This window comes from Sminthopsis crassicaudata, chromosome 1 (genome assembly GCF_048593235.1).
Source record: "Sminthopsis crassicaudata isolate SCR6 chromosome 1, ASM4859323v1, whole genome shotgun sequence".
In the NCBI taxonomy this organism is placed as follows: domain Eukaryota; kingdom Metazoa; phylum Chordata; class Mammalia; order Dasyuromorphia; family Dasyuridae; genus Sminthopsis; species Sminthopsis crassicaudata.
This window is the reverse complement of record NC_133617.1, coordinates 646353867-646373782: the sequence shown is the minus strand read 5'-3', so window position 1 is coordinate 646373782 and position 19916 is coordinate 646353867. Positions and strand designations below refer to the sequence as shown.

The following is a 19916-nucleotide window of genomic DNA, read 5'->3' as shown; positions in this document are numbered from 1 at the left end:
AATAATCTTCCTGAAGCAGACAGGCCATGTCATTCCCTGTTTAACAATTATCCAGCAATCGTCCATTGCCTCTAAAATAAAATACAATCTGGTTTTGACCAACTTTCTCAGGTTAATTCCAAGTAGTCTACGCTCTGAAAAACTACTTTGCTCTTTTTTTGAACACAGTATTCCATTTCATAGATCCATTTCTTAGTACATGCTATCCTCCATGTCTGGAATTCATGTTCATCTCACCTCTCCATCTTAGAATCCTTAACATCCTTCAATGCTCAGCTCAGCTGCCATTCCTTAAGGCACAAGATTTTAGCTTTTTAAAAATTATTATTTTTAATGTCAAAGCCCCTTCCAGAAGTTTGGTGAAGCTTGTTGATCACTTCTTAGGAAAATTATTTTAAATATATATAATAAAATACAAAGAAAGCTATTACATTGAAATACAGTTATCACAATATTTTAAAACAAGTTCCAAGTCCTTCCTGCCTTAAAAAAGCTTTTATCTGATGTTCTGAATTATTAGTGATTTCTTATTTTTAAATCATTGTGTATTTTCTTAACTATTTCTTACATTCAAAGAATCTAGAAGGTTGTTTTTTGCTTTTATCTTTGTGTGCCTAATGCTTAGCCCTATACTTTGGATATAACAGATGCTTAAAAAGGATTTATTGAATAAATTGTCAAATAGGAGAGAATGGTCGAGGAAAGAAAGAGAACCGGAGACTTGAAGCAAAGTTTGACAGGCAGAGATAGGAAGAGAGGCATGGATAATGTTCATAGGGTCGAAGAGAAGGAGAGGAAATTAAGAAACAGCCTGTATTTTCATTTGGGTTAAATGTAGTGTGAAGGCAAGTAACAGAAGAAAAATCTGGGAAGACAGATTAGAGCCAGATTATGGAAGAACACACACAATTTGGTGATATTGTTATGTCTGATCCCATGGGTATTACTATTCATGGGATTTTCTTGGCAAAAATGCTAGAGTGGTTTTCCATTTCCCTCCTCCAGTGGATTAAAGCAAAACCAGACTAATAGCTAATAAGTGTCAGAGGGTAGATTTGAACTCAGGCCTTCTAAATTCAGACCCAATGCTATATCTACTGAGCCACCTAAATGCATCCTGGACAAAGACCTTGGTTTGCCTAAGGTTATACAGTTAATAAGCATCTGAAATTAGATCAATCCCATGCCCCCTCTCTCTGTCTCTCTGTCTCTGTCTCTTTTTCCCTCTACATACACACACACACACACACACACACACACACACACCTATATGTGTGTATATACATACATATATATGTATGTTAGAGGAGTTTATATTTTTATCCTAGAGGCAATAAGACTACAGGAATTGATTGAGTAGGAAAGTCAGATAGTCAAATCTGCTCTCAAAGAAAGTACTTTATTGGAGAAAGTCTTTAGGCAACAATAGACACTCAATTAAGAGTCTGTTTCAATAATCCAAGAAAGAGATTATAAGGGACTAGGGTAAAGTAGTAACTTTTTTGAGGAGAGAAATGTAAAACTTTGGCAATTGATTAAATTTATAAAGCAAGAAAAATGAGTTAAGGGTAATGCTTAAATTATAAAACTTGGAGAATGGTGGTGACAGAAATAAGGAAGTTTGAAGGAGATCAGGGTTAGGGGGAAAGATGATCAGTTTATTTTTGTACATGTTCAATTTATCTTTGGGACGTCCATTTCCAACTATCAGGCAAATAAAGCTCAGCAAAGAGAATAGGACTAGTTGCATAGATCTGGGAGTTATCTGCACAGAGATGGTAATGAAACCCATGGGAGCTGATGCTGTTGCCAAGGAGAATACAGGGAGAAGAGAAATGTTAGTAAAATACTCTTTCTTCAATATCACAATAATATATTTAGATATGTCTGGTATTTTCATGATTAAAAAATTCTAATTTTCTCTCTCTCCCTTCAAGTTGTTTTAAAAATGTAAAAACATTCATTCAAAAAGCCCACCTTGCAAAGTGTTTCCTGAGAAAAAGATAATTGATTCTTGAGCTAGTTCTCAACACAGTCAATACGTAACCAACCAGCTGTTGGTAACACTTCTTGTTTATAGTATGGAAAATAAAGCCCAACAATCAGTTAATTGAGCCAATAAACATTTTAGAAATTCCCTTAGTTCCTAGACAATAGCTAAACAATGCATTGAAACTCTTCAGCTAATTACCCCCTAGGTAATAGGCTTTCACTAGGGTCTTCAAAAATACACAAACCACTAGAAAAAAAGCAGGAAGCCATTAGCACTTCATAATTGAAGTCAACAAGAAATCTGTTTATTTTGCTAGACACTAGGCCACCTGCTTTCCCACTATCACCGAGGAAGGATTATATATAGCCACTTCCTCTTTCTAGTCAAAATCCACTGGACTGTCTGAGTCTTTCCTTTTCTCTTTGCTGTCTCAGAGATTAGAAAAATAACTTGAAGGAAAAGCATGTATCTCTTGCTGCTTCAGCTGCTGGTGATGTCAGGTCTGGGAGAGTCAAGGCAACAAATGCTGCAAAACCGGAAGAAGAGAAGTCAGGATCCTTCCCATGCTTCGAGTGATCAGGGTCTTATAGCACTATCAACAGATGTTTCAGAGGAGGCCCAAGAAAAGCCAGATTTGTTTGTCGCCATACCCCACCTTATAGACCCTGAACTGACAGAGGCTCCCAGAGATCAAAGAGAGATGTTATTCAGGTTCATGTATACTTCTGAGAAACAGAAGCCAGAAAGACATCTGGAAACAAGAGATCCTGCTAGAGAGGCCTTCAAACCGAGGATCCCAGCAAATGCTGAGCCTGATGGCAGAGAAATCGAGAAATCCCATCTCCAAGAAGAAGCACAAAAATTCTGGCACTACTTCTTGTTCAGAAATAGCTCAGCTACACAGGAGGTCATCTTGCCCATCAAAAGCAACGAAGTTTACCAGGAGACCTGTAGAACAGTGCCCTTCTCCCAGGTAAGTACTAGAATGAAATAGAGGATCTTAGAATTGAGTTTACCTGGCCCCCACATGCTTGCTTCCTTCTGAGCTCATAACTTAGATCCTTACTCTTAAACCGAAGTCTCTTTTAAAACAGTGACTATATATGTGTATGTGTATGTATACATATGTATAGATAGATAGTACCAGAAGCACTCTGTAACTATAAACTCTACATAAATGAAAATTGTTACTGATACTATTATTTGTTATTAATACTATTCTCTCATCAATTTTCTCAGATACTTTCCAGCCTCATTTAATGCAGGACTAATTGTATAGTGATAGAAGTGACAATGGTGCCAAAAATGTTAATAATTAGCATTATTAGAAATGGATTTGATTCCCTGAGCTCTTTATTTTGGTCCTCAATCATAAATCGAAATCTATTTTAAAATGACAACTTTGTTGAGACAATGCATATGAAATTCTTTTGTAACTATGAAACTATGTAAATGAAAACCATTACTATTATTATAATTATTCCTTTATCAATTTCCTCAGAGGCTTTCTAGTGTTATCTTGATACATGGCTAATGGTACAAAGGTAGAAATTACAATGGTACCAAAATACTAATAATTAAAATTATTGGAAATAGACTTGACTTTTCCTTTTGTGTCAAGAAGAGAGGAGAAAGGACTTCTATTTGTATAAAATAGCAGAATACCTCCATACTTCCAACAGCTCCTCATTCCTGTTATGTGAGCTAATTCATGGCTATCATTCCTAGTCGACATTATAAAGATAAAGTCAGTCTATTATCTTCTTCCTATTTGGGTGCCCTTATATAATGAATACTAAATTTAAAATGAGAAGTCTGAGTTACAGATGTGACAGGTTGGGAAGCAAGTTCTCAAAGGCAGGGATGCTGAACTGGAAGCAACACCATGCAGCTTAAAATTTTATAGTCTAGTAATGGTAGCCAATTAAGCAGACAGTATTACAAGGTAATTGACTGTAGAAGGCAGTTAAGCATTCTGCCTGAAAAGACAAGGGTATGTAACAATGACAAGTCAATTATGAAATAATAATGACTGCTTTGTTGCCTGTGTACAATTAGAAAAATTGCTCATAAGAAACAGGCAGTCGGATTCCCTTCTCAACTCTTATTTTGAATCTATTGCTAATTAAATTAAAATGAAAAGAATCCAATATTTCCATATTTTGAAGGACACATAAGGCCAGATAGACAGGATCATGTGGGGGCAAAATATTATCATCTCAGTGGGGATTTCCATGTATTTACAACATCTCTGCCACATGGTGAATTTACAAGCTCTTCAAAATAGAGGAAAATGAAGCTTGTTATTTTTTAAGCTTTAAAATTATGTTATAAATTAGATAATAGAATATTTTTGATTGGTACCCCCTTAAATAAAAAAAGTAAATTGTCTCAATATATTTAGTATTTCTGAATGTGTTAAAAAGACAAAGTAGTACATTTCTTTTATGTTAACTATCTTTCCAAAGGCTATTTTTTTAAAATTGTTAACTCAATGGAGAAAGCTTTTTTGAGCAATAAAGTGTAAGGGAAGTCTATTTGAAAGCTGACATGAAAGGCTTTTGAGATATGGGTCTTTATTTCTCTGTCTTATATCAAAAGAGTTTTTAAAGCACAGTGAAGCTATTGCTAGCTAGGAGATCTATGTTAAAATGAGTGAAATTAATCAGTAATTGAAACCCATTTGCCTTTTTAGACAATCCTACATGATGACTGTGAAAAAGTAGTCATTCAAAACAACTTATGCTTCGGGAAATGTCGGTCTCATCGTCTTTCTGAGGCTACGGCTCATCATCATGCCTTCTGCTCCCACTGTTCACCTACCAAATTCACCACAAAAGAATTATTGTTGAACTGCTCTGGACCCCACCCTGTGGTCAAGGTGGTGATGATTGTGGAGGAATGTCAGTGTAAAGTCAAGCAAGTTCAAGACGAGGATCATTTTCATTTTGACTCTCATGCATAAAAACACAAATGCAATTAATCTGTTCAAAGATTATTTCGCAAATTTGGAGCCAATACTCCCTCCTCTCAGAAGCCAAAAATGAAACAAACTGGCCTTTAACATCTGTAACAACAGGGAGAACCCACTTATATTTGGCTTTGTCAATTAACTTAATGTTTTCTTTCGTGGAGATGAGGAACTACTTGGTTGGTCTCTAGTTTGGGGTCCTTCCTATCTTAAGTTCTCAGTGTCTTCTTTGAGGAGACTTAGTTTGACTTTATGGTTTCATATTTCAACCAATATGATCTTTTGTGATTTGCAGTTCACACATTGCTGCTTGTGTACCAAAAGTAATTTGGTGTATATTTGTATATATGTCTCTGTTTACATAGTTCTGAACCTGGGGTCTTCAGACCATAGATTTCAGGGGGGTATGAACTTAGTTGGGAAAAATGCATTTTTGTTTTCATTAACTTTTGGTTTTCTTTGTAATCCTAGATGTTTCAATTATGCATTTAAAAACATGATTCTGAGAGGCGATCCATAGGATTCATCAGAAAGGATCTGACAAAAGAAAATTGAGAACTCTTGATTTTCAATTGTTCATTCCTGCTAATAAGTTATAAGCTCTTAGAGAGTTAGCTCTGTTTTGTATCTCTGGTGCTATCATACGGTAGGCATTTAGTAAATTCTTCTTGAATTTAATCAAATATTTAAATTACTAACTCTAGTTAGTGGCAACCATATGCCATAGGTAAATAAACAGTAAATCAGAGTAAATTTTTGGTTTTTAGAGGCAGCTATGTAGCTCAGTGGGTAGAGTTTTTGGACTGGAGTCAGGAAGATCTGAATTCAAATGCACAAATATATTTATTAGGTGTGTTAACCTGGGCAAATAGCTTTAACTCTGTTTGCCTTAATTCTTTGGAGAAGGAAATGGAATACTGCCCCAATAGCTTTGCCAAGAAAACCCATGGACAATATTGCTATGCTATTTATTATCCATGACTCATTGAGAGTCAGACTATTGAACAGCACCACATTTTTCCAGGTTTGGATGAATATTTTCTTCTACTGTAGAAAATCTAATCTGTGAATCATCGTTGTGAAGTGATACAATTATAAGTCATGTAAACCCAATAAAATTGGGAGAGGGGAAATGACCAGTATTGGAATCCGATGCATGTTGGAAAAATTTGTGACAAAATTTTAAGCTTCTCATTTTACCATTGTCTAAAATTGTTTCTTTTGAGATAAAAAGATCCCAAAATCCTTGAATTTAACTATCACATTTTTATAAATAATCAAACTGAAACTCATACAGGTATAATCAGGGCAGTATTTGAACACATTTATCCTGATTTTCTGTCCAAAGAGTAATTTCTCCAGTGTCTCAAGCTTATTGGCCCTGTCACATAAAACAGCATTTAAGTTCCAAATTCAGGAATTTTCCAGTAAACCATGCTACTTTTTCTGTGGCATTTGTAAAATAGTCCAAAACTATGTACTTAGTGCTATCATCCTGCACAAAAATTTTGACTTATCACTTTCTGTTCTTTCATATTTTATTTTTGCTCTTATCTCCCTCAGTCTGTTTTTTATGATATTGATGGCAACATGTATATATACTCTGTGTAATAATTTTTTGCTTTCTATAATATATACTTATTGTACAGCCATTCCCAGAGTACTGACTTGTCTTTGAATTTGAGAATGATTGTTTATATTTATATCTTAACGAATCTCTGATATCTTCAATGTGGGTATCCCTTTCATTACTACAGATCACAATGCAACCATGCCTTTTCATCTTATACAAATTTTTGTCCATGTTCTCCCACGAATACTCCATAGAGGATTATGCAGTGAAGACATTTCTTTATGTTTTTATATTTTGCAAATACTAAAGCAATACATGACTAGTTCCCTTCCTTTTCTTTTAGGTGGTCCCTCATGATATTCCTCACATAACAATTGCACATAGAACATAACCAGAAATTTGTTGTGGCCTGCTTCTATAGATCATGAATCTCATCATTGCTACTTAAAACACCCTTGATTTCAAATTTTTGAAGAATGTGGTTTTCTAAGAACCACATTGAAAAATGGCTTTTGTCTCAGGGAGCAACTTGGGTTTGTGGGAAGCCCTTTGCAATTTATCAAATCCAAAACAACATTTTCTTTCCCTTCTATTTAATTCTCCATCTTCCATGCTTGTTCCAGACATGTATTCATATATTTCAGTTAATACTGATGTACTAACTCAAAGGATTGTCTAACCATACTACTATAAGACACAGTTTGTACAATAGATAGTTTTTCATATATTAATTTTTTTCTTTGTAAATTATTAAGCCAAATTTTTTTTATTATTCATGGGTCTCACTGACTGTAGTATCCTAAGGCTTGGGGGATAATAACACAATGTCATCACAAACATGAATACTGAAGCATCCCAACATTAATGGAAAAACCTCTCTTCCAGTTTTCATCTATGCTTTTATCACTGACTTTATCTTGCCTTCATCTCATTTCTCAAAGAATTAATTTGATTATATAGATGTTTTTTGTAGGAACCTCAGGAATTAAATTGGCATAAATTATGATAAACTACCCTAGTATAATGGCTCATCAGTTATGTTTTGTTTTTATTTTTAAATAAATCAGTTTATACTTTTAGCCTAGTTACTTTGTAACTGAAAAACTAACAAGTCTTACAGAAAAAAGTCAGTGCAATCAGACAGAATATATTTTATAACACATTTGCATACGTATAATACTCACAACATGGCTATACATGTGACATTTATATCTGAAAATATTACACCCTTTGGTGTCCAAAGACAATTTAATTGGCCAAGATGTGATCATAAGGATAAAACTGTTCAGCGTTAATGACCTCCCAGCTGGTCAATATATTTTGGTGCCAAAAGCTATTGACCAGCTGTCCAGTCTTCTATTGACTGTGCCTGATAATATGGTCCATTCTCAGCCAATTGGATCATGCTTTTGGTTTCAAAGACCTCCACTCCTGCTTGCATATGTGTATATCTCTTTCACTAGCCTTGCAGATAGATTTTTGTCCCCCAATTTTATGCCATATTTGATTTTTCTTTTTTAATAGCATATCCTTCACTTGTATTTAAAAATCATAAAATGGTTTAAAAACAAATACATATTGATTGATTGCCAAAAGCAAGATAGTTTTGGGGATAAAGGATGAATTAAATACAGTTCTTGTTTTGATGTAGCACATAGTCTTATGAGAAAGAGATGAAACTAATTTACATAGCTATAATACAAAGAAAAATGGGATACTACAATGGTGAAATTTTGAGTTTAGAAGAAGGAGAAATTATTTCTGGCTTGTTAAAGATGGTTGCCTTTGAAAAGGTCCTCAAAATATATGTAAAAGGTAAGCATTTTAGGGGAAAAGGGCAATGTGAGCAATCACATAGAGGTTGGAAAGCTCATGATCCATTTGGGAAACAACAAAAAGAATCCAATTTGGCTACCAGGTAGAATAAATGTAAGGCAATAGCATGAAATACATCTGGAAAGAGAGAGACCTAAGTGCTAAGCTAAGGAGTTTGACTCTACTTTGTAAGCAGTAGGGAACAATGATATTTTTCAAGCAAGACACAATAGTACTATGCTTTCAACATTAGGGACACACAAGGGAGAAATAGAAGTAGTTTGAGCCTAGAAGACCTGAGTTTAATTACTCTGGCCCTAAAAAGTTACATACCAGGTAAATAAAAATAAAAATGGAAAACATTCCCCATTCCTCTCGTATTCCACTTATTTAAATTATAATTCTGACATTCAAAGCATCATCAAGCATTGGCCACCATATGCCTTCAGCATAGATCTGAGCATTAGGAAAGTTAATCTGGTTGCTGTTTAAAGAATGGACTGAAGAAATAAGAGTATGGTAGAAGTTCAATTAAGAAATTATTGCAATAATCTAAGTGTGTGACAATGAGGACCTGAATCGAGTGGTATGAAAAATGAGGAAAATACGATAAGCATTAGATATTAGGCAGAGGTTTAATTGATATGACTTGCTAACTAGTGGAATATGTACACAAGATTTATCAGAATTGATTTTGTAAGCAATAAGTACAGGGAATGTATATGGGAGTATGTTGTGGAGGTGAAAAGAACAAATCTTGGCAATGGATTGCAATATGGAATGAGGTAGCATGAGGAGTTGAGAATGACTTTAATATTGTAAACCTGGGTGGTTAAAGAATGGCAATGCCCTTAATAGAAATAGGAAAGTTCAGAGGAAGAGAACATTTTGGAGGAAAGATAATGAATTTTATTTTGGAAATGGTGAGTTTGGGCCACCTGGTAAAGAGACAGAAGAGAACCTACTAGATAGAGAAAGGGAAGAAAAGACATAACAACTTTGCAATTTGCTCAGTTAGGGTCATAAGAGAAGGTCTCCTAGAAAAGGACACATATACTAAACCTTAAAATGAATAGTATTTTATAAGGTAATCATAGGGAGGAGGGGGAAAGTGTTTTAACTATAGGAAATAGCATAAGGAAAAGGATGGAGAAAGGAAAACACAAAGTGTATATTAGTTTGGTTGAAATAAAGGGTTTATATATTGAGTAGTAGAGGGATAAGGTTGGGAAAATAGGGATCTGATTGTTTTTTTAAAATTTATTTTAATAGTTTTTATTTACCAGATATATGTATGCATGGGTAATTTTACAACATTGACAATTGCCAAACCTTTTGTTCTAATTTTTCCCCTTCTTCCCCCCCACAGATGGCAGATTGACCAATACGTGTTAAATATGTAAGAGTATAAATTAAATACAATATATGTATACATGACCAAACAGTTGTTTTGCTGTACAAAAAGAATCGGACTTTGAAATAGTGTACAATTAGCCTGTGAAGGAAATCCAAAATGCAGGCAGACAAAATTAGAGGGACTGGAAATTCTATGTAGTGGTTCATAGTCACCTCCCAGAGTTCTTTCACTGGGTAAAGCTGGTTCAGTTCATTACTGCTCTATTGGAACTGATTTGGTTCATCTCATTGTTGAAAATGGCCACATCCATCAGAATTGATCATCATATAGTATTGTTGTTGAAGTATATAATGATTTCCTGGTTCTGCTCATTTCACTCAGCATCGGTTCATGTAAGTCTCTCCAGGCCTCTCTGAAATCATCCTGTTGGTCATTTCTTACAGAACAATAATATTCCATAATATTCATATGCCACAATTTATTCAGCCAATCTCCAATTGATGGACATCCACTCTGTTTCCAGTTTCTGGCCACTACAAAGAGGGTTGCCACAAACATTGCACATACAGATAGGGAACTGATTATAAAAGTATGGCAATAAAAATATGATAAAGATATGGTAATATGGTAAAATATAATGGTAATTGTCTAACAATCACCTACAGGGCGGGGGTTGGGGAAGGAGGGAGGAGGGGGATATAAGCAGGATGAACTTTTAAGATCAATCTGCACTTTCTTAAATCTAGAAAATCTATAAAACAGTGTCAAGTCCAAGGTTTAAATGTTCACATTAAGCCAATTTAAGCTGGCTCCAACACATTCTTGCCTATAGGGAATGGAGAGCCATGGTAGATCCTTGAGCAGACAAATGACTAATAAAAAATATAGGTTTAGGGAAATGAATTGGCAGTGATTTGTTGTGCAGATTAAAGAGGGGTAAGGCTAGAGCCAATTGGGAGACTAAACTTTTTAAACATATAGTAGTGCTGAGGTAGTTAAGCTTTTTCTAATTTAGAACCTTAAGGTTAAGTGGAATAGCTGAGTAATAAAACTTTAAGTAAAGAAATGATCTGGTAACCTGTAATTCTTGTTCGCCAAAGGTGTGCCTCCCTAAATGTATCCCTACTCATCTACCCTTCTTCCCCGAGGGGACCAGAGATTTTCATTCCTTTGATTTTCCTCTTTCTTTCCTCTGACAGGAACAAGCTGCCAATGATGCATTCGTTGGTAGGAACATGAGCCAATATCCTTGAGGGAGTATTGCCCTTCCCTTTATACCAAACCATGGAAAGATCTGTTTTTTTACCCAACCTCCAAAGAACAAGAATTTCCAGTAAGTCCTTTTTATTTTTACTCATCATTACATCACTTTAAGAAATCCTGAATTCTGCCCATCCTTCAGGCAGAAAAAAGGGGACAAGCAGGCTCCAGTATTGATCCCTAAGTCACATCTGGGCTCACATTCTCTCTTCTCACATTCCCATTTCCCACAGAGAGATGCTCTGAAAGAGAAAGGATTTGGTTCCATGGCCTTTATTATACTAACTAGTATCCAAAAACAGGAATGAGTAACAATCCATACTTTGGGGGAGACAATGAGATAATGAGAATAATAATAATTATTAATATTATTACATTATTTGTATTTATATGGAGCTTTACAATGCATAATACTTTACTCACAGCAATCCTGGAAGGCAGTGTTCCATTCTTAGCAACAGATGGCAAGGATATAGTATTGAAGAAAGTTTCAAATCCAAGGATGTCAGAAACAAGTAATTCTATGTGTTCATTCACTCAATCATTTCCAAATATGGTTGTGGCTTCTAGTTTGCTTGCTGACAAAATTATTCAGTGGAAAAAGTTGATTTTGTTGTCCCCTTGCCCTGTTTTCAAACCTGCCCTGTTTCTCCTTGCTCCTTCTAATTCAGTGTCCTTACACCTGTAGCTGTGGAGGATTCTCTAGTATAAACTTTTCCTGACTTTCTTCCTTACTAACCCACATTTACCTCTTTTTTTCTTCCAAATCACTCAAGATTGTCTGCTAAACAATGAGTCAACCTGATATATAATGATGTTACTCTTCAGTTAATATATATAAAAAGATCTGGAATATTTAAACTGAGTGGTGGAAATTTCATGCAACATGGCAGGCTAGTGGAGAAGATATTTTGGGAAACAGATGGCACTTCTGACACTCCTCAAATCATATTTTGTAGGTAGGCAGGCTAGGGCAAGCCTAGGGTGGATTTCACAAAAGATGAAAGGCCTGGTTTTCATTTTGCAAGGAAGAAGGCACTCATTCCTTTTGGCTCACACAGGCTAAGGTAAAACAGACAGGTCATACAGCTTTCTTAGGGATCTCCCACGCATTCTTTAACTATGAGAAGGGTAAAATGTCCCTCCTTCCCATTGGACAACATCAAAGAAAACCATCCTGTCTCATTCTTACAATCCAAATTCCAGTGATTATTATGAGTGAAGAGAAAACACATCATTAACAATAAAAAAGGTTTGTGAAATAAGGTTTATCCCAGGAGTCAGTGATCAGTACCCTCCTGTCATAATTAAAGAGTTAAAATTAGAGCACAGCTCCATGCTTTAGGGGAGCTGTAAGAAATAAGAATCATGGGAGTTGTAGTGCAACACTTCTGTTGGCTTTCTAATATTGTCCTCATAAAATGGCATCAGCTGCTGCTACACATGGTCTGATTTTAGCATGCTGATTTAATATTTACAGGGTGCCAATAAAAGATTTTCATGATGACAGCTGGTGGCTCCCATGACAATTCATAAACAACAACACAACACAGTGCCCAGGATGCTCTAGGAAAGGGTCTGTCACAGAATATTTTTTCATAAGCCATGCAGACACACGGATTGTTTCCTGGCTACAGGTTTTCCCTTCTCCCCCAAACCTGGTTTCTACAATGCTTTCCTACTTGCATGCATAATCCCTGGCTGCCATAAATCCCTAGGTTCTTCATAGAACAGAAAATGGGAAAGGAGCAGAACGGAAAACAATCAGTCTGTTTGCAGGGAGAGAGCTAAGCTTAAGACTGGCATCTGTGGGAAATTACTGCAATGACAATGAACAAATCTACTTTATTCCACACTATTAGTCAAGGAGGAGAAAAACAGAAATTCAGTGTATTGGGGAATAGAAAGTCAAGACAGTAATAAAATCTAAAAAGCCATTCTTGTCTCAGAGGAAGTAGGGTCTTCTTCCCATGGGCCCAACTGGATTGTATCTTTATGTCAGAGAATTTTAGAACTAGAAGGACTCTTAGAGATAATTCTTAAACATTCTTGGTTTGTGACTCCTCCTCCTCCATTTTATATAGAGATGGAGGGATAGGGAAGGGCTCTGTCCAAGCTGACATGCTGAAGACCAGAATCCAGGTCTTTTGGTCCCATGCTCAGCCCCCTTTCTCCACACTACGCTGTGTCTACATTCATTGCTGCTTTTGTCTTCCATGGCACTTTGTCCTTTTCTTCTCCACAAATATTCTCAGAAATTAGTTTAGATTTATTGTTATTACTATTGTTAGAGTCAATTGAATTTAGGTGTCCTCATCTGTAAAAAGTGAATAGTCATAGTACCTACCTCATGATAGAAATACTATATATATAAAAATGAAAGCAGTTAATGCAATGACATATATAGATGCATGTACAATGTAATGTGCACACAGACATGTGTACACATAATACATACATGCATGCAAAACATATGCATGTATATACTCATCTCTGTGTACATAATGTAGTCATGTACCCATGGATATATATACATGTACAATATACATACATGTACAAATGTGTCGTTACACATGCATCTATATGTGTGTATGTATAGACATATATAGGAATGTATGTATATATCAAAATATATATGTAGAATACATACATACAGATAGATATACATACACACATACATACATACATACACAGATACACATGTTTGTGTGTATATACCAAGCAAGGCAATGGCTTCCAAATATGGAACCAAGTGACGTCAAAGGAAATTCATGGTGGCCTGTATTTGTCCATGTGTTATTCGTTAGGGGATAATATTACTTATGTACCCCCCAAGAGGGTAAGGTGAATTAGTACATTTGGAAACTAGCAGAAGTTAATTTGCTAAAGTGCTTTAGAATCATAAAACACAGCAATAAGTGCGGTGATTATTTCCTCTGGCACCTGGGTTTTTCTTGAAGTACACGTGCTGCCCTTTGAGGTTATTTTGCTCCCTTAGCAAACATTATCTCCACATGAGTGATGTGGGCTGTCTCAGTGGTTGTTCTTCCTTTCCACATCCTTTGCTCGCTCAGATCACTTTCCTATTGCCTTCCTTTTTGTGATAACTCAGCCAGGCTTGCCAATTCTTTTCTCCCTACGGCCTGTTGGCCTCTTTAGTAGTTTTTCCCAATATCCACTTCATGCCGTAGCCTTTGCCACATGATTCTGTTCCTTACTAAGGGGTCAGAGCAGAAAGGGCCTCTTTTCACACATTTATTGGCATTCAAGACTTTAGACTGGACCAAAACACCATTGTCAATGGAAGTTTTTGATTTTCATATAATAATATATAGAAATTATTTGATATAAAGAAAACATATAGAATATTATTATTAGAATATATATATACATATATATATGTATATATATATAATACAATATGGAACTTTATTTGATTTTTACATAGCAATATAACCCTAACCCTAACCCTACTAAATGCTAGGCTCTGTGCTAAGTGCTTTACAATAATAATCTCATTAGATCATCACAACCCAGTGAGGTAGGTGCTATTATTATCTTCATTTTACAGATAAGGCAATTGAGGCTAACAAAAAGAGTCCAATGACTTTCCCAGAGTCACACAGCTAATAAGGATCTGAGCCCAAATCTGAACTCCGATCTCCTTTATTCTAAGCTTAGCATTCTTATCTGTTGTACCATTTGGTTTCCTCTGACACTGGGGAGTGAGCTTTCCTTTTTTTATATTTCTTTAGAGTACTTTGGATCGTTTCCTTTGCCTCATCATACTCTAGCTTGTAATGTGTATGCGTATTTCATATTCCCCTTAGTGGACCATAGCCCTCTAGAAAGCAGGTAGAATGGCATCCTTCATCTTTGTATTCTCACTGTCTCATGTAGTTATTTGTACATAGTAGGTCATTAATAAATGTTTGTTGAATTGATTTTTTGGCTTTTAAAATTCTTCCTACATAACTGGCCTTTTCCTGACTTTCTAGTCTTCCTGATCTTTATATATAACTTGGTCTGTTGCTACCTTTCCATCCTTTTTACATCTTATTCTCCTTTGCAGATTCTGCTACTGAGTCTATTAGCCTCTTTGCTGTTCCTTGAACAACTGATGACAGTCCCAACTTTGAATGTTTTCACTGGCCATGCCATGTGATTGGAAAATCCTCTTTTCTGCTATCATCCTTGGCTTCCTTCAAGTGTCTCTTTTGTGGAGGCTTTATGATTCTTCCTCAATTTTAGTGCCTTCCATCTGTTAATTGTTCCTAGTTTGCCTGTATATCATGTTGCTACATGGTTGTTCGCATGTTGTCTCCCCCATGAGACTGGGAAGTTCTTGAGAACTACTTTGTCTTTCTTTCCATCTCCTTCCTGGAATATTAATTAATAAGTTCTGCTTAACTGAATGAACTGAATGGTCTTTTTTTTTTCCTGTCCCATTCTCACAGATTTGAGTAAGGGATAATTACCTCCTGTATTATCAAAATAGACTCTACCTGTTTATTTCTTTAAAAAAAAAAAAAAAAGGCTTCACATGTGCCTTGAAGTTCTGTCTTTTCTCATTATTTTCTCATTAATAAACTGCAATCATTGTCTTGTTCAATACTCTGTCCTGCTCCCTATACTTCAAAATGGTTTATTCATTCATTTGTATGTAAATTGTGTGGTATATTGGAAAGAACACTGAATTTGGAGTCAGATGACCTGAGTTATTTGATCCTACTTCAGACCCTTATATGTGACCTTAGGCAAGTCACTTAACCTAGTTCAGCCTCAGTTTCTTTACCTATCAAATGAGGGGAAAGCACACACCTAAGGGGGATTATTGCAAGGATTAAATCACTTGTGTACAGTGTTTTGCAGACCAGCTACTACTACAACTAACCTAACAGTAAATGACATAATGTATATGAATTGCTTGGCAATCATTAAAAGAGCTGTATAAACTTCACTTATTAATTAATCTAAGCTCCACTCAGTTGCTAATAATTTTCCTAAATTGTAGGTCTGTCCATATCCCTTTCCTCCTCCTCCTTCCTCTATAAATTACAATGGCTCTCAAATACTCTCAGGACGAATCTTTTTTTGAGTAGGAATTGTTTCATTTTCACCACCTAACACACTGCCTTACACACAGTAAGAAGTTAATACCTGTTAATTGCTTAGCATTTAAGTCTTTAATACCTGCCCCCTTCCCTGCTTTCTTTCCCTCTATATACCCAGCCACCATGGTACCCTTGCTGATTTCCTTGTACATATTTCATCTCCTTTCTCTTACCTTTTGCATTTATTGTCCCTTGTATCAGAAAATGGATCTGCTGTCTTACCTCTACCTCTTAACTTGTCTTCCTTTAGAACTGAGCTCAAATTCCACCTTCTGCAAAAAGTTTTCTCCAGTCTTTTCAGAAATAGTGCCATCCCCATTAAGAGTACCTATCATCTACTTTCTCTCTTCAATGTATGCAGTTATTTACATATTGTCTTCTCCATTGGAAGATCATTTTTTGCCTTTCTTTGCACCCTCATTACTTAGACCTGTGCCAGGCACATAGTAGGAAATTAATAAATGCTTATTGATATCTTCTTTTTTATTACTTAGAAGATTTATGATTTCATCAGTTTGGATAATCCTTTCACTGATGGAAAAAACTATCCTATACCTTACGAGATAGTCTTCACAATTGCTAAGGAAAATATTCTACATTTGTTGTCTGAGCTTCCAATCTTTTCCGTACTTAATTCTTCAGATAGTGGACAAACATTCTATTACTGAACCTGGGAGATATCTACCAAAAATGTGTGCTACATTGGCATACCCTTTCGAAAATTCAGGTTCTCCTCTACACTAATGTAAATATTTGGAGACCAACTTTAATAGAAGTATTTCACTTTTAGTCTTCTGGGGCAGTCCCTTGTAGTCTCTACATAATCTTCCAGTCTGCCCTTAATCTAATTTATGAAGTAGACTATTTCATTTTAGAAAGATAAAATGATTGATTAGAATGATTCATTTTCACTTACTTCCCCTGGACATTTATCAATTTATTTATTAAGATCTGATAAAGCTGTATCTATTTGACTGTACTCAAAAAAATCTAGAAATTAATATTTGCTTGTTTTTTAATTCTCTTTTCCATTTCACTTACTAGCAAAGGACAACTGATAGGGAATAGAAAGTTTGAGGGGTAGAGTGTCCTTTCTTCCAATGGAAATCCCTTTTCAGTCACTGATTCATACCCTGGAACTTTTGGAACTGCACCACTTTTGAAATCCCAAACTCTAAAATTTCCTACTTTGGTATTAGAATAATCCAAATGTTCTGTCTCTGCTACTCAATACCTCCATGACTGCAGGCAAGTTGCTTTACCTGCATGACATAGGTATTTTTGATTTGAAGATGAATCGGTTTGAACAAATAACTTCTGAAGTTTATTCTAGCTCTAAATTTATGGTCCTATGAAGTATCTTTTCACATTTATCAGTCCCTCACTGCTAGTGAAACTTGCTTTTCCTTCATTTCAAGCTCCAATTTATTGTCTCCCCACAGACTACTGGCTCTCATTCTGAGTCTCTACCAGGTGGTTCTCACAGTGGAACATTTCCCATTTTCTCTCCCATGAGAATATAAATTCTATAAGAAGTATTCTTCTTCTTCTTCTTTGAATCCTCAGCTCTTACTACACAAAAAGCATTGAATAGATATTTGTTGATTCATTTTTACTAATAGCATTGATTCTCTGCCTTCCTCCAAAGTAGATGATCTACCTTGCCAATGCTACACTTTGGATAAGCTCCACCATACTGTCCATGGCAACTAATCAATACTGATTAAACTTTGGACTGCCTTGATGTTAGACAACAGCAATAAACCAATTTCTCTCCAAACACCATGCAGGAGCACAGTAATTAAATTAATTTCTGGTTTGGGGCATAGGTTAAAGTTCCTCATTTAATTTATCAAGAATCAGAGTAGGAGGAAGTAGAAAACAATCTTGATTGCTCTTATTTTTTCTATTTCCGGGTAAATATTAATTTGTTAATAATCAGTTTGCAGTGAGTCACACACATCTTGAAATAGAAGGGAAATTTGGAAAAGTATGCATGTAAGAGACATATTCCTCTCCTATTTGGAGTTCTTTTTTAAAAAACACTTCTAATCATCATCTAGCCCTACTTATTGAATACATTTGATAAAACCCAAGACAAATATTATAAATAGGAAAGCTCCTTAAAGAACTGATTTATGTATGAGACAGGAGAGTATACAATAAAATGAATACTGGACTTCTGGTCAAAAGACATAGATCAAATCTCTGTCCTGTTTTCAGTTTCTCCTTCAATAAATGGAAGATTGAGAGGAATATAAACACATGCACTAATTCAGAGGGTACTTGTAAGTGTCCATTCATTGGAAGTCAGATATTAGTGATTCTCCATTTTTTTTCCCAGAAAGTAGATTTTCACCTTGCATAGGCTGAGACAAGAAAGCTATGTAAAATTCTTTAGAGAGAACCCCCCCTACAAATTGTCTCTCCTAATTCTTACAATCTACCCTCTGTTTATTATTTTATTTTTTTCTTTTAAGGCAAACTAAACTACAAATCCCCAGTTGCATAGTTTCATATATTTAGGATTGGGAGAAGCTTCATGAATCATTTAATTAAGATGAGACGGAAACTTAGAGAGATTAAGTTACTTCTCCATCACATAAGTCATAGAGCCACCACTTTATTAACTGTGTTAGGATCTTATTATGAAAGGCAGTCTTTCCAACAAAATGGAGTCTTTGAACAGGGTATGTATGAATGAGGGAGCTGAGAAATCAGTTTAGAATGTAACCAAACTCAGATTCAATCCATCCATCATTCAAATATTTACTGATTTCATCCTATATGTGTTGCTTCCACCACTTGTGTATAAGCTATTTGAGGATAGGGACTTATTCTATTTATTTCCCCAGTGCTTAGCACAGTCTGAAACACTTATTGTTTACTTGTTTTCAGGCCTCTCTGCCTCCCTGTGACCCTATTCAGGGTTTTCTTGGCAAAGATACAGGAGTAGTTTGCCGTTTCTTTCTCCAGCTCATTTTATTGATGAGGAAACTGAGGCAAACAGAGTTAATTGACTTACCCAGGGTCACACAGGAAAGCAACAAGTGCTTAACAAATGCTTCCTTCCTGCCCACTCCTATTCCACACCAGCCAAGATTCTCTGCTAAGCATAGTACATACAATTTTGGCCACATAAGAATTTTTAATTTATTAGCTAACTATAGTCATAACTTGGTGACTATTAAACTAAAATTATAAGTTCAAATGGATGTTTGAGAAAATAAGCATAGTACGAATTTAGGGAAGGAAGAAATTATTATGACTAGGTTAGCAGATAAATGCTTCAGGGAAAAGATGAAACGAGCTAAGCTCTGAGTTATAGGGAAGATTTGGATAAATAGAAAAGAAGTCGGGGCAGAGCATATATTTAGAGAAGAGTGCAACTTTAAAAAAAGCAAGAGGTGCAGCTAGATGGCGCAGTGGATAGAGCACCAGCCCTGAAATCAGGAGAACCTGAGTTCAAATTTGATCTCAGACACAACACTAACTTTGTGACCCTGGGCCAGTCACTAAACCCCAATTGCCTCAGAAAAAAAAAAGTCAGAAATATAAAAGGCAACATTGAATAAACTAGCCATCTACAGTGGAGGATTTATGTTAAAAGGTCAAGGATGGGAGAAAGGTTGGAGAAGTAGATTGAGAGTCAAAATGTTTCAAATTTATTATGCTTGTTATTTTCATCTACTACTGAAGTCTCTAAGGCTCAGCATTAGCTCAGATAGGTTCAACCTCCCTCCTAAAGTGGGATGGACCTTTCGAATGTCCAGTTTAGTTTAATGAAGATTGTACCAGATGAGAAGTGAAAAAAAATTTCAAATTTTAAAAGA

At 35.6% G+C, this 19916-nt stretch overlaps 1 protein-coding gene across 1 annotated transcript; it reads left to right on the top strand.

Annotated features, from left to right (window-relative positions):
- Positions 1-2430: 2430 nt before the first annotated feature.
- Positions 2431-5150, top strand: CER1 (cerberus 1, DAN family BMP antagonist). Its single transcript, XM_074288606.1, has 2 exons — positions 2431-2966; positions 4689-5150. Exons 1-2 carry the CDS (start codon positions 2457-2459, stop codon positions 4956-4958), a joined length of 780 nt encoding a protein of 259 aa, XP_074144707.1. The 5' UTR covers positions 2431-2456; the 3' UTR covers positions 4959-5150.
- The last annotated feature ends 14766 nt before the right edge of the window (positions 5151-19916 follow it).

What these genes read in the sequence shown, in the direction of transcription:
- CER1 (XM_074288606.1), top strand. Translation starts at nt 2,457, where the DNA reads ATGTATCTCTTGCTGCTTCAGCTGCTGGTGATGTCAGGTCTGGGAGAG. An exon ending in GAACAGTGCCCTTCTCCCAG is followed by an intron (nt 2,967 to 4,688) that starts GTAAGTACTAGA and finishes TTGCCTTTTTAG; the next exon opens with ACAATCCTACATGATGACTG.